Source organism: Triticum dicoccoides, chromosome 4B (genome assembly GCF_002162155.2).
Source record: "Triticum dicoccoides isolate Atlit2015 ecotype Zavitan chromosome 4B, WEW_v2.0, whole genome shotgun sequence".
NCBI lineage: Eukaryota > Viridiplantae > Streptophyta > Magnoliopsida > Poales > Poaceae > Triticum > Triticum dicoccoides.
In genome coordinates, this window is record NC_041387.1 from 182,115,026 (window position 1) to 182,142,114 (window position 27,089).

At 48.0% G+C, this 27,089-nt stretch overlaps 2 protein-coding genes across 2 annotated transcripts; both read left to right on the plus strand.

Annotated features, from left to right (window-relative positions):
* The first annotated feature begins 13,508 nt into the window (after positions 1–13,508).
* LOC119295682 lies at positions 13,509–22,471 on the plus strand. Its single transcript, XM_037574129.1, has 6 exons — positions 13,509–14,044; positions 14,132–14,212; positions 14,511–14,668; positions 15,439–16,679; positions 17,027–17,121; positions 22,062–22,471. Exons 1-6 carry the CDS (start codon positions 13,562–13,564, stop codon positions 22,083–22,085), a joined length of 2,082 nt encoding a protein of 693 aa, XP_037430026.1. The 5' UTR covers positions 13,509–13,561; the 3' UTR covers positions 22,086–22,471.
* Positions 22,472–22,789: 318 nt separating this feature from the next.
* On the plus strand, positions 22,790–24,309 carry LOC119295684 (two-component response regulator-like APRR1). The gene is made up of 2 exons (XM_037574130.1): positions 22,790–23,736; positions 23,863–24,309. The coding sequence occupies exons 1-2, from the start codon at positions 23,428–23,430 to the stop codon at positions 24,127–24,129; spliced, it is 576 nt and encodes a 191-aa protein (XP_037430027.1). The 5' UTR covers positions 22,790–23,427; the 3' UTR covers positions 24,130–24,309.
* The last annotated feature ends 2,780 nt before the right edge of the window (positions 24,310–27,089 follow it).

Here is a 27,089-nt window from a genome sequence, read left to right on the forward strand (position 1 = left end):
CCCCTGCCCCCGTATATAAAGGAGGGAGGGGGGAGGTGCGGCCGACCCTAGGGGTGTGCCTGGAGGAGTCCTACTCCCACCGGGAGTAGGACTCCCCCCTTTTGCCTTGTTGGAGAAAGAAGGGGAAAGGGCGAAAGAGGAAAGGGGGGCGCCGCCCCCCTTCCTTGTCCTATTCGGACTGGGGGGAGGGGGCACGCGGCCTGCCCTGGCCGGTCCTCCTCTTCTCCTTAGGGCCCATGTAGGCCCATTAACCCCCGGGGGGGGTTCCGGTAACCCCCCGGTACTCCGATAAAATCCCGATTTCACCCGGAACGATTCCGACATCCAAATATAGGCTTCCAATATATCAATCTTTATGTCTCGACCATTTCGAGACTCCTCGTCATGTCCGTGATCACATCCAGGACTCCGAACAACCTTCGGTACATCAAAAACTATAAACTCATAATATAACTGTCATCGTAAGGTTAAGCGTGCGGACCCTACGGGTTCGAGAACTATGTAGACATGACCTAGAACTGCTTCCGGTCAATAACCAATAGCGGAACCTAGATGTTCATATTGGCTCCGACATATTCTATGAAGATCTTTATCGGTCAAACCGCATAACAACATACGTTGTTCCCTTTGTCATCGGTATGTTACTTGCCCGAGATTCGATCGTCGGTATCCAATACCTAGTTCAATCTCGTTACCGGCAAGTCTCTTTACTTGTTACATAATGCATCATTCCGTAACTAACTCATTAGCTACATTGCTTGCAAGGCTTATAGTGATGTGCATTACCGAGAGGGCCCAGAGATACCTCTCCGACAATCGGAGTGACAAAACCTAATCTCAAAATACGCCAACTCAACATGTACCATTGGAGACACATGTAGAGCTCCTTTATAATCAGCCAGTTACGTTGTGACGTTTGGTAGCACACAAAGTGTTCCTCCGGTAAACGGGAGTTGCATAATCTCATAGTTGTAGGAACTTTGTATAAGTCATGAAGAAAGCAATAGCAACATACTAAACAATCAAATGCTAAGCTAACGGAATGGGTCAAGTCAATCACATCATTCTTCTAATGATGTGATCCCGTTAATCAAATGACAACACATGTCTATGGTTAGGAAACACAACCATCTTTGATTAATGAGCTAGTCAAGTAGAGGCATACTAGTGACGTTAAGTTTGTCTATGTATTCACACATGTATTATGTTTCCGATTAATACAATTCTAGCATGAATAATAAACATTTATCATGATATGAGGAAATAAATAATAACTTTATTATTGCCTCTAGGGCATTTTCCTTCAGTCTCCCACTTGCACTAGAGTCAATAATGATTCTAACACCCATGGAGTCTTGGTGCTGATCATGTTTTGCTCGTGGAAGAGGCTTAGTCAACGAGTCTGCAACATTCAGATCCGTATGTATCTTGCAAATCTCTATGTCTCCCACCTAGACTTGGTCCCAGATGGAACTGAAGCGTCTCTTGATGTGCTTGGTCCTCTTGTGAAATCTGGATTCCTTTGCTAAGGCAATTGCACCAGTATTGTCACAGAAGATCTTCATTGGTCCCGATGCACTAGGTATGACACCTAGATCAGAAATGAACTCCTTCATCCAGACTCCTTCATTTGCTGCTTCCGAAGCAGCTATGTACTCCGCTTCGCATGTAGATCCCACCATGATGCTTTGTTTAGAACTGCACCAACTTACAGCTCCGCCGTTTAATAAAAACACGTATCCGGTTTGCGATTTAGAATCATCCGGATCAATGTCAAAGCTTGCATCGACGTAACCATTTACGACTAGCTCTTTGTCACCTCCATAAACGAGAAACATATCCTTAGTCCTTTTCAGGTATTTTAGGATATTCTTGACCGCTGTCCAGTGATCCACTCCTGTATTACTTTGGTACCTACCTGCCAAGCTTATTGCTAAGCATATGTCAGGTCTGGTACACAGCATTGCATACATGATAGAGCCTATGGCTGAAGCATAGGGAACATCTTTCATTTTCTCTCTATGTTCTGCTGTGGTCGGGCATTGAGTCCGACTCAACTTCACACCTTGTAATACAGGCAAGAACCCTTTCTTTGCCTAATCCATTTTGAACTTTTTCAAAACTTTATCAAGGTATGTGCTTTGTGAAAGTCCAATTAAGCGTCTTGATCTATCTCTATAGATCTTGATGCCCAATATGTAAGCAGCTTCACCGAGGTCTTTCATTGAAAAACTTTTATTCAAGTATCCCTTTATGCTATCCAGAAATTCTATATCATTTCCAATTAACAATATGTCATCTAAATATAATATCAGAAATGCTACAGAGCTCCCACTCACTTTCTTGTAAATACAGGCTTCTCCAAAAGTCTGTATAAAACCATATCCTTTGATCACACTATCAAAGCATTTATTCCAACTCCGAGATGCTTGCACCAGTCCATAAATTGAACGTTGGAGCTTGCACACTTTGTTAGCACCTTTTGGATCGACAAAACCTTCCGGTTGCATCATATACAACTCTTCTTCCAAAAATCCATTCAGGAATGCAGTTTTGACATCCATTTGCCAAATTTCATAATCATAAAATGCGGCAATTACTAACATGATTCGGACAGACTTAAGCATCACTACGGGTGAGAAAGTCTCATCGTAGTCAACTCCTTGAACTTGTCGAAAACCTTTCGCAACAAGTCGAGCTTTGTAGACAGTTATATTACCATCAGCGCCAGTATTCTTCTTGAGAATCCATTTATTCTCGATGGCTTGCCGATCATCGGGCAAGTCAACCAAAGTCCATACTTTGTTCTCATACATGGATCCCATCTCAGATTTCATGGCGTCAAGCCATTTCGTGGAATCTGGGCTCATCATCGCTTCCTCATAGTTCGTAGGTTCGCCATGGTCAAGTAACATGACTTCCAGAATAGGATTACCGTACCACTCTGGTGCGGATCTTACTCTGGTAGACCTACGAGGTTCAGTAGTAACTTGATCTGAAGTTTCATGATCAATATCATTAGCTTCCTCACTTATTGGTGTAGTTGTCACAGGAACCGGTTCTTGTGATGAACTACTTTACAATAAGGGAGCAGGTACAATTACCTCATCAAGTTCTACTTTCCTCCCACTCACTTCTTTCGAGAGAAACTCCTTCTCTAGAAAGGATCCAAATTTAGCAACGAAAATCTTGCCTTCAGATCTGTGATAGAAGGTGTACCCAATAGTCTCTTTTGGGGATCCTATGAAGACACATTTCTCCGATTTGGGTTCGAGCTTATCTGGTTGAAGTTTCTTCACATAAGCATGGCAGCCCCAAACTTTAAGAAACGACAACTTTGGTTTCTTGCCAAACCACAGTTCATAAGGCGTCGTCTCAACGGATTTTGATGGTGCCCTATTTAACGTGAATGCGGCCGTCTCTAAAGCATAACCCCAAAACGATAGCGGTAAATTAGTAAGAGACATCATAGATCGCACCATATCTAATAAAGTATGACTACGACGTTCAGACACACCATTTCGTTGTGGTGTTCCGGGTGGCGTGAGTTGCGAAACTATTCCGCATTGTTTCAAATGTAGACCAAACTCGTAACTCAAATATTCTCCTCCACGATCAGATCGTAGAAATTTAATTTTCTTGTTACGATGATTTTCCACTTCACTCTGAAATTCTTTGAACTTTTCAAATGTTTCAGACTTGTGTTTCATCAAGTAGATATACCCGTATCTGCTCAAATCATGTGTGAAGGTGAGAAAATAACGATACCCGCCGCGAGCTTCAATATTCATTGGGCCACATACATGAGTATGTATGATTTCCAATAAATCAGTTGCTCGCTCCATAGTTCCGGAGAACGGCGTTTTAGTCATCTTGCCCATGAGGCACGGTTCACAAGTACCAAGTGATTCATAATCAAGTGATTCCAGAAGTCCATCAGTATGGAGTTTCTTCATGCGCTTTACACCGATATGACCTAAACGGCAGTGCCACAAATAAGTTGCACTATCATTATCAACTCTGCATCTTTTGGCTTCAACATTATGAATGTGTATCACTACTATCGAGATTCAATAAAAATAGACCACTCTTCAAGGGTGCATGACCATAAAAGATATTACTCATATAAATAGAACAACCATTATTCTCTGATTTAAATGAATAACCGTCTCGCATCAAACAAGATCCAGATATAATGTTCATGCTGAAACCAAATAACAATTATTTACGTCTAAAACTAATCCCGATGGTAGATGTAGAGGTAGCGTGCCGACCGCGATCACATCGACTTTGGAACCATTTCCCACGTGCATCGTCACCTCGTCCTTAGCCAATCTTCACTTAATCCATAGTCCCTGTTTCGAGTTGCAAATATTAGCAACAGAACCAGTATCAAATACCCAGGTGCTACTACGAGCATTAGTAAGGTACACATCAATAACATGTATATCACATATACCTTTGTTCACTTTGCCATCCTTCTTATCCGCCAAATACTTGGGGCAGTTCCGCTTCCAGTGTCCAGTCTGCTTGAAGTAGAAACACTCAGTCTCAGGCTTAGGTCCAGACTTGGGTTTCTTCTCTTGAGCAGCAACTTGTTTGTTGTTCTTCTTGAAGTTCCCCTTCTTCTTCCCTTTGCCCCTTTTCTTGAAACTGGTGGTCTTATTGACCATCATCACTTGATCCTCCTTCTTGATTTCTACCTCCGCAGCCTTTAGCATTGCGAAGAGCTCGGGAATAGTCTTGTCCATCCCTTGCATATTATAGTTCATCACGAAGCTCTTGTAGCTTGGTGGCAGTGATTGAAGAATTCTGTCAATGACACTATCATCAGGAAGATTAACTCCCAGTTGAATCAAGTGATTATTATACCCAGACATTTTTGAGTATGTGTTCACTGACAGAACTATTCTCCTCCATCTTACAGTTATAGAACTTATTGGAGATTTCATATCTCTCAATCCGGGCATTTGCTTGAAATATTAACTTCAACTCCTGGAACATCTCATATGCTCCATGACGTTCAAAACGCCATTGAAGACCCGGTTCCAAGCCGTAAAGCATGCCACACTGAACTATCGAGTAGTCATCAGCTTTGCTCTGCCAGACGTTCTTAACGTCGTCAGTTGCATCTGCAGCAGGCCTGGCACCCATCGGTGCTTCCAGGACGTAGTTCTTATGTGCAACAATGAGGATAATCCTCAGGTTACAGACCCAGTCCACGTAATTGCTACCATCATCTTTCAACTTAGCTTTCTCAAGGAACGCATTAAAATTCAACGGAACAACAACACGAGCCATCTATCTACAACAAACATAGACAAGCAAAATACTATCAGGTACTAAGTTCATGATAAATTTAAGTTCAATTAATCATATTACTTAAGAACTCCCACTTAGACAGACATCTCTCTAGTCATCTAAGTGATCACGTGACCCAAATCAACTAAACCATGTCCGATCATCACGTGAGATGGAGTAGTTTCAATGGTGAACATCACTATGTTGATCATATCTACTATATGATTCACGTTCGACCTTTCGGTCTCCGTGTTCCGAGGCCATATCTGTATATGCTAGGCTCGTCAAGTTTAACTTGAATATTCCGCGTGTGCAACTGTTTTGCACCCGTTGTATTTGAACGTAGAGCCTATCACACCCGATCATCACGTGGTGTCTCAGCACGAAGAAATTTCACAACGGTGCATACTCAGGGAGAACACCTCTTGATAATTTAGTGAGAGATCATCTTAAAATGCTACCGTCAATCAAAGCAAGATAAGATGCATAAAGGATAAACATCACATGCAATCAATATAAGTGATATGATATGGCCATCATCATCTTGTGCTTGTGATATCCATTTCCGAAGCACCGTCGTGATCACCATTGTCACCGGCGCGACACCTTGATCTCCATCGTAGCATCGTTGTCGTTTACGCCATCTATTGCTTCTACGACTATCGCTACCGCTTAGTGATAAAGTAAAGCAATTACAGGGCGTTTGCATTTCATACAATAAAGCGACAACCATATGGCTCCTGCCAGTTGCCGATAACTTCGGTTACAAAACATGATCATCTCATACAATAAAATATAGCATCATGTCTTGACCATATCACATCACAACATGCCCTGCAAAAACAAGTTAGACGTCCTCTACTTTGTTGTTGCAAATTTTACGTGGCTGCTACGGGCTAAGCAAGAACCATTCTTACCTACGCATCAAAACCACAACGATAGTTCGTCAAGTTAGTGCTGTTTTAACCTTCGCAAGGACCGGGCGTAGCCACACTCGGTTCAACTAAAGTGAGAGAGACAGGCACCCGCCAGTCACCTTTAAGCACGAGTGCTCGTAACGGTGAAACCAGTCTCGCGTAAGCATACGCGTAATGTCGGTCCGGGCCGCTTCATCTCACAATACCGCTGAACCAAAGTATGACATGCTGGTAAGCAGTATGACTTGTATCGCCCACAACTCACTTGTGTTCTACTCGTGCATATGACATCTACGCTTAAAACCTGGCTCGGATGCCACTGTTGGGGAACGTAGTAATTTCAAAAAAAATCCTACGCACATGCAAGGATCATGGTGATGCATAGCAACGAGAGGGGAGAGTGTTGTACACATACCCTCGTAGACCAAAAGCGGAAGTGTTAGAACAACACGGTTGATGTAGTCGTACGTCTTCACGATCCGACCGATCCAAGTACCGAACGTACGACACCTCCGAGTTCAGCACACGTTCAGCTCGATGACGATCCCCAGACTCCGATCCAGCAGGGTGTCGGGGATGAGTTCCGTCAGCACGACGACGTGGTGACGATGATGATGTTCTACCGACGTAGGGCTTCGCCTAAGCACCGCAACGATATGACCGAGGTGGAATATGGTGGAAGGGGGCACCGCACACGGCTAAGGAACGATCAATAAGATCAACTTGTGTGTCATGGGGTGCCCCCCTGCCCCCGTATATAAAGGAGGGAGGGGGGAGGTGCGGTCGGCCCTAGGGGTGCGCCTGGAGGAGTCCTACTCCCACCGAGAGTAGGACTCCCCCCTCTTGCCTTGTTGGAGAAGGAAGGGGAAAGGGGGAAAGAGGAAAGGCCCCCCCTTCCTTGTCCTATTCGGACTAGGGGGGAGGGGGCGCGCGGCCTGCCCTGGCCGGCCCTCCTCTTCTCCCTTAGGGCCCATGTAGGCCCATTAACCCCCGAGGGGGTTTCGGTAACCCCTCGGTACTCCGGTAAAATCCCGATTTCACCCGAAACGATTCCGACATCCAAATATAGGCTTCCAATATATCAATCTTTATGTCTCGACCATTTCGAGACTCCTCGTCATGTCCGTGATCACATCCGGGACTCCGAACAACCTTAGGTACATCAAAAACTATAAACTCATAATATAACTATCATCGTAATGTTAAGCGTGCGGACCCAACGGGTTCGGGAACTATGTAGACATGACCTAGAACTATTTCTGGTCAATAACCAATAGCGGAACCTGGATGTTCATATTGGCCCCTACATATTCTACGAAGATCTTTATCGGTCAAACCGCATAACAACATACGTTGTTCCCTTTGTCATCGGTATGTTACTTGCCCGAGATTCGATCGTCGGTATCCAATACCTAGTTCAATCTCGTTACCGGCAAGTATCTTTACTCGTTATGTAATGCATCATTCCGTATCTAACTCATTAGCTACATTGCTTGCAAGGCTTATAGTGATGTGCATTACCGAGAGGGCCCAGAGATACCTCTCCGACAATCGTAGTGACAAAACCTAATCTCGAAATACGCCAACTCAACATGTACCATTGGAGACACCTGTAGAGCTCCTTTATAATCACCCAGTTACGTTGTGACGTTTGGTAGCACACAAAGTGTTCCTCCGATAAATGGGAGTTGCATAATCTCATAGTTGTAGGAACTTTGTATAAGTCATGAAGAAAGCAATAACAACATACTAAACGATCAAATGCTAAGCTAACGGAATGGGTCAAGTCAATCACATCATTCTTCTAATGATGTGATCCCGTTAATCAAATGACAACACATGTCTATGGTTAGGAAACACAACCATCTTTGATTAATGAGCTAGTCAAGTAGAGGCATACTAGTGACGTTAAGTTTGTCTATGTATTCGCACATGTATTATGTTTCCGGTTAATACAATTCTAGCATGAATAATAAACATTTATCATGATATGAGGAAATAAATAATAACTTTATTATTGCCTCTAGGGCATATTTCCTTCAGATGGGCCGACCCGTATTGAGGTGCTATGCCCGATGCCGGCCGAGGTGGACGGCCTTTCCTTGATCTTCTACTTTGGCAAGAAGGACAGGCGTCTCACCTACGAGGTTGATCTGGAGGAGCTCGAGAGCCGGTCGGGCGTGATCCCGCCCCCCCCACCTCCGGCTTCTTCCGACGACCAACACGACGGGGGCACGGAGGGCTCTAATTAGACTTCCTCTGAGGAGGATGACGTCCCTTCGGCACAGGACTCTCCCAGGCGGAGCCCGGCTCACGTGGATGGGGCGGGGTCGGGGCCCCCCAAGGCTGCCTCTCTCGCTCTCACTGGGGCTGGTCTGGCGATGCCGCCTCCTGTGGTGGGGAGGCCCTCCTCGCCGGATCCTTCGATGGCCTTCGATCTGGAGGACGATACTGACAGTGTAGGGATGGATGTGTGCCCATCATCCTCCCCGCGCTCTCCCAGGGTGGTATGCTATTCTCGCTCGCCTGGGACTCCACCATCGCCAGTGGTGGGGTCCCCGGCCATGGTTCCTGCTACACCGCCGCCGCCACGCTTGGGGGTGGGCATGGCCGCTTCGTCGCCACCACCGGGAGTGAGGGTGGTCACGGTCAACTCCGACCTCCCCGTGACCAGCCCCGACACTCGGGGGGTGCCTTCTCCAGCGGTGGCGTCAAGGTAGAGCGCCTGTCTCTGCCGGTCACGGACCCTTCCGGATGGCCGGGTTCCGATGGTCCCAGAGATGGCGGCCATGCGTGCGGCGGCACGCGACCTCACTCCAGGTACGACTCCTCCCCCGCCCTCTGGTCCCTCGGTACCTTCCTATTCCGGTTCTCTTTTTGTGGTTCTCGACTCGGTGCCGTTGGCACACCTTGGTGACGTGGCTTCGAATTGCGATATTGTGTTTTGGGGTGAGAAGGGTCCCCGACTTGAGCAGATCTCGGCCATTTGTGCCAAAGAGTGGCCCGATGGTGCACTGGCTGAGGCCCGGGCTCGCGCTAAGTAACGGGCTATGGATGACTCGGCCCTATCTGGCTCTGGGCATAGAGAGCCCGGAGCTAGATCAAGCTTGTGCCGGCCGTCTTCTCGGCTGTCACCTCAAGTGGCCCTCCAGTAGGGAGGGCCCTGCGGGGAAGGCCGCCTACGTGACTCCATCCCTCTGAACAGACGATGGTAGTCCAAGGCGTTAGCACAGACATGGCTGGCGATGCACCCATTAAGAGGGGGCGTCGCGGCCGCCCGTCGAAGCAATCGTCCACTCCCACCTTGGGCGGGAGGGCTAGCTCGGCCCCATTTGAGGGGCCTAGTGACTCTGGTGGTGTTCCCATATGAAGCTCCTATGTTGGAACATTAGGGGCTTCGGCAACCTGGGCCATCGACGCCAACTTGTTGACTACATCCGGCAGGAAGATATTGACATAGTAGGTCTTCAGGAGACGATTCGTCAGGACTTCTCCTTCAGGAGTTACAAGGGCTTTCTCGCCACCCGTTTGCATGGCAATGGTTGCCGGCGTCTGGGTTGTCTGGAGGAATTCTCCTGGGGGTCAGGGAGGATTTCTTTTCAGTTGAGGATATGGACCGCGGGGAATTTTTCCTTAGCATGTCCATCACCGACCGACGTGTGAACCGTAGTTGGGAGGTGATCATTGTCTATGGCCCGGCTGATCATGGGCGGTCGACGGCGTTCCTAGCCAAGCTTCAGGATAAGGTTGAATGTTGCACGACCCCAGTACTGGTGGCGGGTGATTTCAACCTTATCAGACAGGAAGCAGACAAAAGCTCGCACAACATCGATCGGCGGCGTATGCGCATGTTCAATGATGCCATAACAGAGATGTCCCTACATGAGATAGCCCGGGTAGGGGCTAGGTTCACATGGACCAATAATCAGGTGGACCCTATCCGGAGTGTGCTGGATCGGGTCCTCGTGTCAGTACAGTGGGAGGTTATGTTCCCACTGTGTTCACCGCGGGCGGTCACTCGGATTGGTTCCGACCACGTCCCCCTGTTGTTTGCGTCAGGGGAAGGGTCTCCACCGAGGTCTAGATGTTTCCACTTCGAACCTTCTTGGCTTCTGCAGCCGGGGTTCATCGAGATGGTTCAGGATCGGTGGGTGCAGGCATCACATAGCCCACCTAGAGTATTCCGTGCCACTGACATTTGGCACCACTGCTCTAAAACCACTCGCCGGTTTATGAGGGGCTGGGGCGCCAACCTTGGAGCTGCCCTGAGGGCCCGCAAAGGGGCTCTTTTGGACCAGATTAAGGCCCTTGACGCGACTGCTGATTCAGTCAGTCCGTCGGACGAAGATTGGCTGCGGCGGTACTCCCGTGAAGCCTCCCCAATGGAGATCTTCAAGGGGGAGGAGTTGGCTTGGCAACGCTGGGGGGGCGGGCAAAAGTGGCTCCTTCAAGGCGATTCTAATACGCTTACTTCCAGGCAATCGCTAATGGATGGTGTAGGAAGTGCTCCATCCCGTGCCTCTGGGAAGGGGACACCCTTCTGGAGCACCCGGATGAGATTAGGGCCCATATTTACTCCTTTTTTAAGGGGCTTTTCTCGGCGGAACCCCGGGGTGGGGTTTCGTTGGCGGATGATTTCTGGCCCCTAGTGGACAGAGTATCTAACAATGAGAACGCGGAGCTAACTATCCCGTTCTCGCTGGAAGAGGTGGGGAGGGCGATCGCCTCGATGAAGGCGGGGTCGGCACTGGGGTCGGACGGCCTGCCGGTTGCCTTCTTCCAGAAGTTCTGGAATGTCCTAAAACCTCTGATCATCCGAATGTTCCATGAATTCTACATCGGAACATTTGACATGGCGCGAATAATTTTGGTGTTATCACCCTGATCCCCAAAGTAGTTGGGGCAACGGACATTCGCCAATTCAGACCTATCACAGTTATCAATGTTCTGGAGCACATCTTCTCTAAAGTTTGCACGATTAGACTCGCGCCAGTAGTTGAGAGGATGAATCACCCTCTTCAGACAGCTTTCTTGAAAGGGAGACGAATCCATGATGGGATTTTGTCCCTTCACGAGATTGTGCACGAGGTGCGATCGCGTTGCCAGAAGGGTGTCTTTCTCAAGCTGGACTTCCATAAAGCCTATGATCGGCTAGACTAGGACTTCCTGCGGCTAGTTATGCAGCGAGAGGCTTCGAGGACAGATGGTGCAGCTAGATTATGCAGTTGGTATGGTCTGGTAAGACTGCGATTAACATTAACGGCGATGTGGAGCCATTCTTCTCGTCCTCTGCGGAGTGAAGCAAGGGGATCCGATATCCCCCCTTCTCTTCAATATCGCCGTGGACGCTCTGGCAGGCAACCTGGACAAAGCTAGGAAGGTCGGCCACCTCTCGGGTGTTGTTGGTCACCTCATTCCGGGAGGAGGGGTCACCCATCTCCAATACGCCGATGACACCATGATTATGGTGGAGGGATCCACACTTGACATGGTTAATCTTAAGTTCCTACTCCTCTGCTTTGAGGCGATGTCAGGACTCAAGATTAACTTTGACAAGAGCGAGGTCATCATTTTGGGATATCCCGCTGAGGAGCAACAAAGGATCGCGGATAATCTAAACTGTAGACTATCCTCTTTCCCCATGACCTATTTGGGGATGCCGTTGGCTGACTCCAAGATCTTATCTACTACATTTGATCCTCTAGTGGATCGAGTGGCAGGCCGGGCTGAACCCTGGCAAGGACGGTTTACCTCCAAAGGGAGCAAACCGGTCCTTATTAGCTCCAACCTTGCGAGCCTCCCCATGTTCATGATGGGGATGTATATCCTTCCGGAGGGCGTTCATAGTGCCTTCGATAGGGATCTCGCGAGGTTCTTTTGGCTGGCAGCCAATGGCCGCCAAAAGTACCACATGGTTAAATGGGCGGATATTTGCATGCCCAAGGAGCGTGGTGGACTGGGCATCGTTGCCCCCCGTCGTATGAACATGGCGCTCATGTTAAGATGGGTTTGGCGCATCTTACACGACGAGGGAGGATTATGGCTACAGCTCATTCAAGCGAAATACCTGAAGGGAGACCCGCTCTTAGCATGCAACCGGACGGAAGGCTGACAATTCTGGCGAGCCATCCAAAGGATCAAGGAGGACATCCTCCTAGGGATCTCCTTCTCCTTAGGGAACGGGAAAGGGATCCAATTCTGGTTGGATCCCTGGCTGGATGCGGAACCCCTACGTGTTTCCTTCCCTGGTCTATTCTCGATATGTGCGGATCCGTCTGTCCTAGTGGCTACGACTTTCCAAGCTGAATAGTGGAATATCGGGTTTCGTTGCACCTTTGGACAAGCAGAGAATAGCGTCTGGACTAGGTTGCGGGCTGCTCTCCCGCTCGTGCTCTCAGACTATCCGGACACGGTATCCTGGGGGCTCGCGCCGACGGCGGAGTTTTCTGTGAGCACGGCATACCATGCCATTTGCCCGTCACAGGCCACTTCTTGGTTGTCCCCATTATGGAAAGCCCATGTCCCTTTAAAGATTAAGATTTTTGTTTGGCAATTACTACGGGATCGCCTCCCCTCGGGGACAGAGGTACTTAAGCGACACAGACCTGGCGATGGTTTATGCCCTCTCTGTGCGGTACCTGAGACCGAGACACATATCCTCTTCTCATGTACCGCGATGAGGGTACTTTGGACGTACGTCCGCGAGGCGTTGGGGCCTGAATGGGAGGCCCTAAATCTCGCGGTGTTTCTCCAATAGAGAGCTTTACAGCCGTTACGTCACCGCCGCCTATTTTGGCTTATTTTTGCGGCGATGGCATGGACTCTTTGGACGACTACGAATAAGATGGTGATAGAGAAGGTTTTTCCAAGGAAGGCGTCTGGCTCCTCCTTCAAATTCCTTGCTTTCCTGCAGCACTGGCACCCGCTCTCGAGGCAGCGTGATCACGACCATCTTGGCTTGATGATGGATGCGCTCCTGGCTTCGGCGCGTCGTCTATCATCCGCGTAGTGCCGCTTCGCGGCCGCCACTAGGTGGCCTTTTTTCTATTTCTTTTATGCTTTCTTGGGTTTGATTGTGCTGTGGCCCCAGCTGTAGTTTGTCGAGTGCTGTTGAATTTGGATTGTATGGACCGTTGTTTTATTTATAAAGCGGAGCGAAAACCTATTTCCAGAGGAGGGGATCGAATGAGGTGGGCTTTATGGCTGGCCTGAAGTGGAACTGAGATGGGCTTTATGAAGTAAATTAAACATGGGCCTGCATTTTTACATGTGAAACCGGCACTTCTGGCCTCTGCTCTTTCTTCCCCGGACGGACGGACAGACGGAGTTGGCGGCGCGAATCCATGGCGCTCCTCTTCTTCGACCTCAGCCTCCTCCCTTCCCCCAACTCCAACTCCCGCCTTCTCGCCGCCGCACGAGCCCTCGAGCTAGGCTACGCTGCCGTCGCCCTCGACCACCCGCACCGCGGCCTACTCGCCGACGCCGACCGCTGCCACACCGCTCCCTTCCCCGCCTTGTCTTCCCTCCCGCTCCCCCCCTCCGCCTCCCTCCACCGTTCCCGCAATGGATCCCCTACCTCCGAGCCCTTCCGCCAGTACACGCGCATCACCCTCTCCCTCGACTCCGCTGCCGCCGCCGCGTCCGCGCTTGCCCCCTCCGCCGCCCGCCTCCTCCGCACATACGACATCGTCGCGGCGCGCCCTCTCACCCAGGCCGCGCTCGACCACCTCTGCCAGTCTGCCACAGAGATTGATGTTATCTCCATCGACTTCTCTCACAAACTGCCATTCCGTCTCAAGCTCCCAATGATCAAGCTTGCACTACAGGTAATCAATCTCCTTCACCACTCTAACCGAATCAATGTTCAACGTCGATGTGTGTGCTCAACTAACTATATCTCCATCTGATTGCAGAGGGGGATACACTTTGAGATTGCATACTCTCCCCTCATCGATGATGTCAATTCAAGGAGACAAGTCCTGGCCGAAGCCAAGGTTACTTATCTTGCTCTGCTTCCATTGTTCCTTCACATTGAATTGAAACATCATTTAATAATCGTGTTTAGTGAACCACCATGCTCCGCAACCTTTTGCAACATACGCACTTATTGCTTGTGTTTCTTTTTGTCTAACAAATTCTTCTCACCTTCACTATGCTCAACACCACTGGTTTGCAGAGACTTCTGCACCCTAGCTTAGAATTTTGTATCTCAACCCCCTTGCACTAAACATGCCCTCAGCTCAGCTCACTTGTTTCGTTTGCTAATATACAGTATTTTTCTTCTGTTTGCAGCTGTTGGTGGACTGGACTAAAGGAAAGAATCTCATCATTTCAAGTGCTGCTCATAATGCTAATGAAATTAGAGGCCCCTATGATGTCATAAACTTATGTGCATATTTGCTTGGTCTTTCTATGGAGCGAGCCAAAGCTGCTATGTCCGTAAACTGCAGGTGAGTCATATATCTATTACCTGGAGAGGTTCAGACATCTTATTCCACATGGCTTGAACCATGTAATGATTTGCTGATGTGGCTAGTTTCTCGCACTACTATGAATGCATGTTTTTATCTTAGCATTATTTATTGTTCAAAAATATCGGCCGATAAATCAGTTGACTGACCGATTAATCCCTGCTCGGCGGGTCACCGAGTAGTCGATTAACTGATTTTCTGGCCGACTTACTGGTTGATTCCCGTACTAATCCTCTACGCGCCAGCGGCCGAGCAGTTACCAGTTAACTATCTCATGAACATTGGCATCCTTTATTTGACGGATTATGAGTTAGTCTAGACTTTAGAAGTCTTCTTTTTTTCTCCTCCTATTTATTTCTGCCCATTTTCTTTCTATGTTTCCAAGAACTCCTTTGTATCCTATCAAGAGGGTGATTGTGGGGTTTTGGTGGGAAAACAACTTCTACTCCCTCCTTTTTCTAAATATAATCCCTTTTAGATATTTCAATATGGACTACATACGGATGTATATAGACATATTTTAGAGTGTAGATTCACTTATTTTGCTCCGTATGTAGTCCATATTAAAATCTCTAAAAGGTCTTATATTTAGGAACGGAGCAAGTAGTTTATTTAGCTTTAGCTCTGCGTCTGCGTTTGCAACCTACCAGCTGTTGTGTCATTTTACTTTGTGCACAAGTTTCTATTTAGGAAGGCACCCATTTCACCATGAATCATAATGCAATATTATGTCATCTGTTCATTATCAGGTTGCTTATTTCCAAGGCTACGAGGAAGAAACATTTCTACAAAGAGACAATTAGAATCGATAGACTGTTACCAAATGAGCAACTAAATTCAACAAAGTATAAGGTTGGTGACTGGATTGGTTTGGATCCTATATCTTTTAAAGGTGATCCACAAACTTTGGAGACAAATCTAGAACCTTCTCCCAACAAAGATGAACTACCTGTTTTACCCACGAATTTTCCCGCCAAAGTATTGTGTCAAAAACGTCATGATGCTGATGTGTCTCTCTTTGCCGACCGGTTAGAGCAGTCTACTGATGATAGTGAAATTCCAGTTGAAACTCAAGAGGAAACCTTACAGGCTAACAGAAGCGAAGCTCACAGTGGTGCTGTTCACACCATCATGGTTAATCCTGAAAACAATGAAATTGTTATGGCTGGCAGTGTGCAGGCTTGTGTTGCCTCTTCTGTTGACCAGAAATGCATTGAGGAGCATGTTGAATTTGTTGAGGATGCAATGGAATTAGATGCTACAGAATTGTGCACAGTAAACCTCATTTCAGGTGACAGTAGTCCTTTATCCTCCGATGTTAAGTTACCATGTTCTTCTCTTCCCCGGAGCATGGAGCTTTTTGACACTAGTCTTGAGAACAAGGATCCTGACCAACCTAGTGAAATCGTAGATCATACTAATGCTTGTGCAAATCAAGGGTATATCCGCACATCTGGTAAGAGGGAGGAACAGGCACCTCTGGATCATGAAATTGTTTCATGTTCTGATGTTTGCCTCGAGGGTAAGTGCCTGGACAAACCTGATAATGTTCCAGTTGATTCGAAGACTCACAGACATGCTGTGGAATCATTGGGGTGCTCAACTGTTGGGCGAGATGATGAGTCGCCATTAAATCTTACAGTTCCGTTGAGTACTGATTTATGCGAAGACATTGTACTGCCAGCTCATCAAGTAGAGCAAAATGTGGATGAAGGCATAGAAAATACTGACAGTTATAAGGTCGAACCGGTTTATAGAAATGCAGTAAGAATGATTTCAGTGGAAAATACTCTCAGTGGTCAAGAGATCAGTTCAGCTGCTGTTGTTTATGATAAGGGGTCCAGTGATGGAACTTGGGCAAATAATGAATTGGAAGAACCGAATTTAAAGAAACCCAATGCTTCATTAGAGAAAGATGTCGCTAAAGTAGACGAGGGGCCGCTAAATTATGATTCTGCAGATAAGGTGGATATATCTACAGCTAGATCAGGTGATATGAACTATTCATCATTAATTTGTCTGAATTGGCAACATATCGACATTTACTAACTGCAACTTTACTCTCTTGAGCACGTAATAGAGAATACTGTTTTTTGGTGATACAAACATTTCCTTTTCTGTTAGTTCTTCTCATTCTTGCACTATTATCTAAGCTATTCATGAGACGACACAAAGGGCAATTGAAGCTGTTGATATGTGTTTAAAATAAGGCCACGATAAGTAATTTCTGAAAATGTGGGAATCCTTTTTGAAAATATTGTACTTAGTTTTTAGTATGAAGATATAAACTATTGGTATATTATCCCATACATATCTAAAGTCTTATTGGTTTTGCAGAAAAGCGAAGACAAAAACTATTGTTGCACGGCCCCTCGTATGTTCCTTTCTTGGGCTTCCTTAAGCCTGTGTCTTTCAAGAAGAAAGTATGCAAAGTAAGAGGCCTGGTCAAATCTTTCTATCATATTGTTTGCCTAAAATGTGCTGGCTAACGCTAATCAATGTTAATTATGAATCATGTGTAAGCTATGAGTTCAGCTGTTCAGGAGCATATTACTAATGCTGAAGCCATTGTCAACCTATCATGATATACAATAGCCGTCACTTAATTCTGTGTGACATCACTAATGATATAAGTATTGCTGCAAGATAGAACTGTAGTATGGTTTTGACGGTCTATAGTCAGCGAAGCAATTTTCTAGTGTAGGCATAGATAAAAAACCGCAAACTTTGCCATAGTCTTGCAAAGTTTGCATGTTATGCCTCAGTTAGTGCAGGTTCCTCTTTTAGATTGAAATAAACCACTGTGCATAATCACCATTGATGGCCAGTGTGCCGATTTGGTGAACATTAAGCTTTATTGGCTTCCCGAAGTAGCTTTAACTTATTTGTTTGGTCTTGCTATACTCTTTACTAGAATTGCCCAGCGCAGTCAAAATAATGTTGGCAGCCTCTAAAAGGGATATCTTGCTAGTCTTTTCTCGTTGTTGCCTTGGAATCGATCAATCAAATGTACTGGCACTAAAACGAGATGTATAATGTATTGTGAGGACAAGTCATCTTTCTACCACATATGTTGCTGCACGCAAAATTACACATGAGTACGCGACATCACACCCTAGGAAACTGAAAAATCTGCTCCCATGTTGCTCGAAATATGGCAAGTCAATTATAAGATATTACCGAAAAAGGCTTTCGCCCCGCTTTATAAATAAAGCAAACCACCACAGCCACAAGGTTCACACACACGCACACAGTAGCATCACGACAGATTGTACAAAAGGGTTCTGCCGAGGGCACAGCTCAACAAGCCCCAAAAAGAAAAAAGACAAAGCAGACGAGCCGCAACAAGGAAACTAATCCGGCTCAGGTGGTGGCGGAGGAAGCGGCGGCGCCAAGCGAAGAGCCATCGCACGAAGGTCAGCAATGATGATGTTGATGGTGTCTCGGTCCTGGTAGCGGCTAAGCGGCCGCCAAAGCTACAAGTAGCCACACATTTTGTAAACCACGCCAGTCGCATGTTGAAGAGGAACACGCTGGATCACAAGTTTATTCTGAACCGTCCACAACGTCCAGGCAAGGACCCCGATCGCGAGCCACCTAATGTGACGGCTAGAAAAGGGCGATTCCTGGATCTCGGCGAAGAGGTTCGGGAAGTTGGTATTACACCACCGACCACCTTGCGGAGGCGGCTCCAGAGGAACTGGGCTGAAACACAGGAGAAGATGTGGTTGGAATCTTCGACCGTCCCGCACAGAGGGCACATCTCGTCGCCCGGGCCATTCCGTTTTAACACCTCCACTTTGGATGGGATACGTCCACAGATCCATTGCCAAAGGAAGATCCTGATCTTCAGAGGGAGTCCGACCGACCAGATCGCCACCAGTGGCTCAGGTCCGGGAGTGGGCGCGATGGCCCGGTATAAGGACTTGGTGGAGATGGCGCCCGAGGGCTCTAAGCTCCAGGATAGGCGATCGTGGGGCAACTCAAGATCCGGCTCGTGGGGCGCGATGGCATCCAAGAGCTCGTGCCACGCTATTATTTCCGGGGGCCCAAACGGCCGCATGAACGCGAGGCGCCCTAAGTCAATAAGGGCCGCCTCCATGGAGACCCGAGGGTCCACAACGATGGCGAACAAGTCCGGAAAGCGCGCCGCAAAGGGAGTCTCCCCAGCCCATCTACCAAACCAAAATAAGGTGGCTGATCCCGATCCAACAGTGATGGACGTCCCAATGTGGAGGACTGAGAGCAACTGAATGATGGACTGCCAGAACTGGGAGCCGCCTGCCCGCTGGCAGAAGGCCAACGGTTGGCCGCGTTTTTACTTGTTCTGGATGATCTGGAGCCAAAGACCGCCCTCGCCATTGGCAATCCGCCAGAGCCAACGCGTCAGGAGGGCAATGTTCATGCGCTTGGAGGACATGATCCCGAGTCCGCCTCAGTCCCGAGGTTTGCAAATCTCGGGCCAACGGACCATATGGTATTTCTGCTTGTCACCCTCGCCCGCCCAGAAGAAACGGGCCTGGACCGAGCCAATCTCATGGTGAAGTGTCTCGGGCAAGCTATAGAAGCTCATGATGAACAAGAGGAGGCTGGACAGTGATGAGTTGATGAGGATTGTCCAAGCCGCCTTAGACAGCCATCTACCCTGCCAGGGCTCAATGTGATGCTGGAGCTTAAGAACTGAAGGCCTCAGGTCTGTGACGGAAAGCCGAGAGTCACTGATGGGGATCCCCAAGTAGGTAGTGGGGAATAAGCCTAATAGACAGTTAAGTCGGTTGGCAATACTCTGGCTTTCCGTTGGGGAATAACCCATCACCATGACTTTGCTCTTATCGAAGTTGATCTTGAGGCCCAACAGCTGCTGAAAGCAAAGCAGGAGGAACTTGAGGTTCGTGATATCAGCCGCAGACCCCTCCACTATAATGAAGGTGTCGTCCGCATACTGAAGCAAGGAGACCCCATTGCCCCCTACTAGGTGGGGCACAATCCCGCGAATGTGGCCAGCGGCTCGCCTTGTCAAGGATAGATGCCAAAGCATCGACTACCATGTTGAAGAGGAACGGAGAGAAGGGGACGCCCTGTCTAACCCCACAGAGTGTGGGCCTATCTCACCGTTGATGTTGACCGCAGTTTGTCCGGAGGCGACCATTTGCATGATCCTGGTGACCCAGCGGTCGTCAAATCCCTTCCGGAGCAACACCTCCCGAAGGAAGGGCCAACTGACCGTGTCGTAGGCCTTATGGAAGTCGATTTTCAGGAAGACGGCCTTGAGGTTTTTGGCGCCAGTCTCGTGAAGAACCTCGTGAAAGACGAGGACCCCGTCGAGGATAAACCGCCCTTGGATGAAGGCCGACTGATCCGGATGTGTAATGAGGTTGGCCAAAGAGGTCACCCTATTGGCGTACCCCTTTGCCAAAATGCGGAAGATCACATTAATCACCGTGATCGGACGGAATTGCCGAATATCCGATACTCCGGGGGCCTTGGGGATCAGGGTGATGATCCCGTAGTTTAGGCGACGCAAGTCAATAGTGCCCACATAGAATTCCTCAAAGAGGGCCATCACTTCTGGTTTGATGACGCTCCAGAAGGCCGGCCTGGAAGAACTTAAACGGAAGGCCATCGGGGCCAGGCACGGAGGTCGGATCCATGCCTTCAATGGCGGTCCAGACCTCCTCCTCCGAGAATGGAGCCGTGAGGGCCGCATTCTCTGCAGCCGAGACGCACTGGTGGCCACTCCAAAAGTCCGTCGCTAGGGCTAGGCCTCCCCGAGGGGAGGAAGAGAGAAGGGCTTTATAGAAGCCATCCACGTGGGCCCGTATGTCGGCCAGGCACTGAATGAGGGCCTCCCCATCCCATAACAGGGGGATCGTGTTGCGCGGGCGACGACCATTAGCAATGGCCTGGAAGTAAGCCGTATTTGCGTCCCCTTTCAGGACCCACTTTTGGGCCCCGCGGAGTCGCCAATAGGCTTCCTTGTCTGTGTATATGACCGAGAGCTGGTCCTCAAGGTCATTGGAGCAGCCACTCGTTGGGAGCGAGGCCAACCGAGTCTGCCCGGAGATCCAGGGCCTGAATGGACGCGAGAATGGATTTCTTGCGTTCCCGCAAGTCGCGGCCGAGGTTTGCGCCCCAGCCCTTCATGAGCTGCCGCGGACCTTGACGTAGAAGTGCCAATCATCGACCACCGAGAGGCCACGGTGGGGTGCGAGCTGCGACTCCACCCATCTATCGCGAACGGCTTCGTCGAAACCGTTCTGGTGGAGCCAGAAGGTTTCGAAACGGAATCTAGGAGGGGGAGGGCGGTCATTCTCCGAGGATAGCAGGAGAGGCACGTGGTCCGAGCCAATACAGGTGATGGCCCGGGGGTTATAAGATATTAAGATGATTCAGTTAAGATATTCTCAAATATCTTTTGGAAAATGTTCACCCGGATGTGGACGTATATCTTATGTTTGCTCCTGCTTTGTATTTTATCAGTATAGCTTCCAGACTAAATACTACTACCTCCATTCACAAATATAACATGTTCTAACTTTTTTCTGAATCGAATGTATATAGACATGCTTTAGTGTTTGTTCACTCATTCCAGTCTGTATTGTAGTCCATATTGAAATATACAAAACATCTTATATTTGTGAACGGAGGGAGTATTTCATTCTCTTTGAAAATCAACTGTACCGGCAAGAAGCAGAGGCATGTATTTACTGTAGTAGTTTCAAACGATTTGACCTGGAAAAGTTTTAGAGATCATGACAGCTATTAAAGGCTTCACCCCACAGATGCACCCAAAGGACGATGTGGGGGCAGAACAGAAATCTTTTCTCCGTATCAGGCATGCCACTGCAAAGAGAAGTCTTATCAGCCTTGGTCAACTTAGTTTCGTTTCTACCAAATCATATGACATTTGAAATAACATATTGGTTGTCCCTTCTGACCTTCATATTACATATCAGTTGTGATGTATCTTATGATATCTTATGTGTCGAGTAAATTTACATTGGCACAACCTTTCGGCTCTTAATACGAGTACTTGGAATAACTACTTATCTGTCTAGTCTGTTGCCTATTCTTTATGTTCTTTGTACACATAAACTGAACAATTATTGCATCTTAACTCATGCAAAGGTGGTGTGACTATTTTTCAGTTGACCTGCTAGCAGAAAGTAAAAATTATGATAACTGCGCTTTATCCTAATAGTCCCACTTGTTTTTGTTATCCTATATTCATTGACAAAGAGCCACTGCCTCAGTGTAGGCTCCTTTCCCCCTCCCTGTGATCCTCTTGTTTTTTTTCTCACTCGACACACTATGTCGTCAATGATTTAACTCATCTGGATGCAATGTAACTCTTGTGTTGACATCTCTGCAGGTTGTATCTAGAAGAAAATCATAACAACTGTTGGGAGTATACAATTCAAGCATTTTGCTGCATACCAAAGGCAAACGGATCTACTTGCAATGTGATATCCTGGTGCGCTTTGACTTTATCTTGTCGGTTGGCTAAGGCCACTTGAAGGTTGACTAGCTCGTGTTGTCAGGCTCTTGAGTGGGGTACTGTAGGGATTCATCAGAAGGTGTACCATTATGGGAGAACGGAGTCTTGCAATTGGTTGTGGACACTTCCAATGATCTTACCAACCAATAGCCAACTGAAAACAGCGTCCTGGATCTGTAGCATCAAACTTGTGTCAACTAGATGCTTGAAACAACACAGATCCTTGTGGGGGTCTATCTTGTAGCTTGGAATTTTCAAAAGTGTTATGATTCTTCTCCACTGAAGTCTCGAGAGCTTCACTTTCGAAGGTAATGATAGTAGTGGCGCAGAACAAAGTCTAATCAAGGACTGTCTTCCACACTTGCATTGTGTGTCGATCAATGGTCATCAGTCCAGTGAGAGAGAGGTTCATGTGCATCTTAGTTTTTGCAGTTTTGGACATAAATAAACACGCAAGACCTTTACCTTTGCGTCCCATGCTTTCCAGTGCTCTGATTAACAAATGATTAGGAATGTTGGAACGTTAAAAGCAGCCAAATATTTGGCATGCCTAGCCCCACGGAATCGCGGTTTTGCTTATTGGAGCAAAGTGGCAGGGCCTGTTTGTTGCTGTATAGTCATTTGCAAGTTGAGCACAGTGCATGTGTAGGTGCTGAAAAGAAAGGCATATGGTTTTATGGGTTTGAGTGGGAAGAGTAGGAGATGGCCCCCAACTTGCTCATGTCTCCAGTGCTGCCCTTAACCCACATTCTTGCTATATTGAGTCGTGACTGCCAGCTTTTATTTATCCTGCTTGTGCCGTGTATCCACAATCGATTGAGATTCCCAATGTCAGTAAAGTTGCATGTATTGGTGATGGTGCATCCTGCATTGAGCTGGTCTGCGCGTAACATGAGGGAGGTCATGTATGCTTGCCAGCTTGTTTTCGACGTAGCTTGTATCTGCATGTCTCCAGTAGTGTACTACCCACATATTGTTGTTCCAGGAAAGATAGAATCGTGTATGTTTGCCACGACTTTATATCGTCACTGGAATGGTCTCATCGCACAAGGTAGTAGTAGGTCTTTTCAAATCAGAGTTGACTTGCGTCTTAAGGACGCCAGACGTACAGAGCAATAGCACTAGCTGTACATACTGGCGCACACATATATAGAGTGGTTGATCTCCATTCCGGTTACACCACCCAACGAAGAGTAGCCAGTAGACCGACAGCGCAGGCACGAGTCCAAGACAGTTGATAATGTATCACTGGAGCACATCGTCTTCTCCTTGTTATAGCAACAGCGGCAGCGGTAGCAGCAATGGTCCCTTGCTCCCCTCCATGGCGTCCAGCAGCTACGGTGATCTGCTGCTCCTACAAGAGCAGCAGCAGCAGCAGCATCACTACTACTCCCAGTCGATGCAACGTGTGATGAGCGCCGGAGACCTCCAAGCTCTGCCGGGGCCGGGGCCGGCTCCGGTGGGGCGGTACAGCGCGGAGGAGCGGCGGGAGCGCATCGAGAAGTACCGCACCAAGCGCAACCAACGCAACTTCCAGAAGAAGATAACGGTACGTTGATCTTTGGCAGTTTCGTCGTCTGGTCGGTAGCTAGTACTACTAGTACAATGCATGCCACGTTAAGTGCATGTATACTCATCGTCGTGTCAACCCTGTGTGTTGTCTTTTGATTCTCAGTACGCTTGCCGGAAGACGCTCGCGGACAGCCGGCCGAGGGTGAAGGGCCGCTTCGCGCGCAACGTCGACGACGACGCAGCAGCAGATCAGCCGGAAGATGCGACGACGGCGGCGGTGGCGGCGGATATGTCTCTGGTCAACGACGCCAGCAGCAGCAGCAGCAGCATGCCGCCGGAGTGGTGGCCGGCAATGCAGGGCGCGCTGGCCGTGGAGGACGACGAGCTCATCGCCTCCTACCTTGCCGTCTCCTCCATCAACCTCTACTAGTAGCTAGCTAGCTGCTTAATTACTCTCATCGATCTATATAGCTCAATGATCTAATCGCTCTTATATATTTTTTGAAGGGAGTACTTACTTATCTAATTTATCATCAAGTATTAAGAAAAGACAAGTATTTTCTTTTGGTTTCTCTCTCAACAAAGCTGGCTATATGTACTGGAACTGCCACCACCATTGTCCACGTGTTTATGTTAATATCAAAACGACCAACTAAGAAGATTGTTTTCCTTCGAAACTAAGAAGAGTTTTTTAACACGTGTTAGGACATATATAATGGTATTATTTTAGCAGTGTCACATAGAATATCTGTCAAGATAAAGGAAACAGAAATCAAAAGAAAATACTTGTCTTTTCTTAATGATGATAATTTTATCCGGTGAACGTCAGCGGACGAGGCTTGCATGCTCCCGCCCGCTCCCGTGCTCCCATCCCTACTCCGCGCCGTTCCTTTGGCATCGCACGGCTCCGTCAATTTCTCTCTCCCACGTCCCTTTTTTTCTGCCAAAAAGCAATTAGGTATACCAATTTATTACGTCCGCCAATTTATTACGTCCGCAATAGACGCACGTTGTTGAAACCTCCTTCCGCCAATACATCAAGAAAATACATCCACCGAGCCCGAGATAGGGCATGAGACTAGCCCGACTTTTGATTAACAAAGCCATCAACCGGCCAGGATTACAAGTATACGCCCACATGCAAAGAGAATGAAAAACAAAGCGGTGAGATAAAATGACGCTAGACAACAAAAAACTAAGCCTCACACGCTACGAACAATGAAGATAAACACTGGAGCATGGAGCCAAAGACGCCGAGGTCCTCCTTCGTGAACAAGAACATGCAGGCTCTAAGGAGAGAGGAAGACCGACACTAGTTGGGAATGCCATCACCAAGCAACTACGGACCCCGGCATGGCACATCCAACCAAATCCATCTCCGAAGAAGGCCACAACCTCCTCGTTTGGACCGAAAGGCGCCGCACCATCGCAAGATGGATAATTTCCCACAAGAACTATAGTGGATGTCGTCGAAAGATGGCCACATGGAGAGGGGCAACGCATCACTGATGAGCCGTCGAAGACTCTCCTCTAAAACGTTCGCAATTGCCACCCCCTCCCAGCGCCCGTTCACTGGCTATCGGGGTCCTTCATGATTGGGTCCAGAGGCGTCACCAAGGAGGGATGGAGAGCAATGCACCCGACTTGCGAATGCAGCTCGTCCACTTGATTATGGATGTGCGTGAACACTGGGCGCCAGAGCTCCAGCGAGGCCTGGATCTCCTCCAGTCTCACCTCGTTGGCAGTCCGCCCGTCTTCCATCGCCGTCGCCTGCTGAGGGAGTGCTGGATTAGGGGGTTCTCGGATAGCCGGACTATGTACTTGTGCCGGACTGTTGGACTATCAAGATACAAGATTGAAGACTCCATCTCGTGTCCGGGTGGGACTCTCCTTTGCGTGGAAAGCAAGCTTGGCAATTCGGATATGTGGATTTCCTTCTCTATAACCAACTGTGTGTAACCCTAGCCCCCTCCGGTGTCTATATAAACCGGAGGGTTTAGTCCGTAGGGCAAGAACAATCATAATCATAGGCTAGCTTCTAGGGTTTAGCCTCTACGATCTCGTGGTAGATCAACTCTTGTAATACTCATATCATCAAGATCAATCAAGCAGGAAGTAGGGTATTACCTCCATTGAGACGGCCCGAACCTGGGTAAACATTATGTACCCCGCCTCCTATTACCATTAGCCTTAGACGCACAGTTCGGGACCCCCTACCCGAGATCCGCGGGTTTTGACACCGACATTGGTGCTTTCATTGAGAGTTCCACTGTGTCGTCACCATAAGGCTTGATGGCTCCTTCAATCATCCACAACGATGCGACCCAGGGTGAGGTTTTCCTCCCCGGACAGATCTTCATATTCGGCGGCTTCGCACTGCGGGCCAACTCGCTTGGCCATCTGGAGCAGACCGATAGCTACGCCCCTGGCCATCAGGTCAGGTTTGGAAGCCTGAACTACACTGCCGACATCCGCGGAGACTTGATCTTTGATGGATTCAGGCCCTTGACAGGTGCGCCGTACAGTCTTAATGAGCATGACTTAGATCTGCCATCGGACGGTGTTCAGGAGAACGCACCTGCAGCTGCCCTGGCCTTAGATCCTGAGCAGATCGTGCCATCCGAGGACGGGTGGGTAGACCCCGTCACGGATGCCGCACACTCATCGGCAATAGAGTCGAACACAGACTTCGCCTCCAATGAGGTATGTGTCATCGGACCCTCAGACTAGTCTCCGGCCATAGGCTCCGAACCGCGCGCATCCGTGCCTATCGAATCTGATTGGGCACCGATCATGGAGTTTGCCTCTGCGGATATCTTTCAGCACTCGCCCTTGGGCGACGTGCTAAATTCATTGAAATCTCTCTCCCTGTCAAGAGACTCCTGGCCTAACTATGTCTGGCTTGAGTGGGAAGCGGACGACGAAGGAATTCGTTCCCCACCCACCACCCACTTAATAGCCATTGTCGACGACTTAACCGACATGCTTGATTTCGACTCCGAAGACATCAACGGTATGGACGACGATGTCGGAGAAGAACAGGAACCACCGCCCACAGGGCGCTGGAGAACCACCTCGTCATATGATATATATATATATATATATATATATATATATATATATATATATATATATATATATATATATATATATATATATATATATATAGGGAAAATCCATCCTACCACCCGGTGGTAGTTACCCCATATGTCTCATATACTACCATATGGTACTATATATACTACTTTATCATTTTAAATATATTCGTATATTATATCTAAGATATTTCAAAGCAAGTTATATGAAAAAATTGCATATAAGCCCACGGTTTTTGTTATATTTGTGAAATACTTACATATTTGTACGTAAAAAACAACATACTCAAAACAT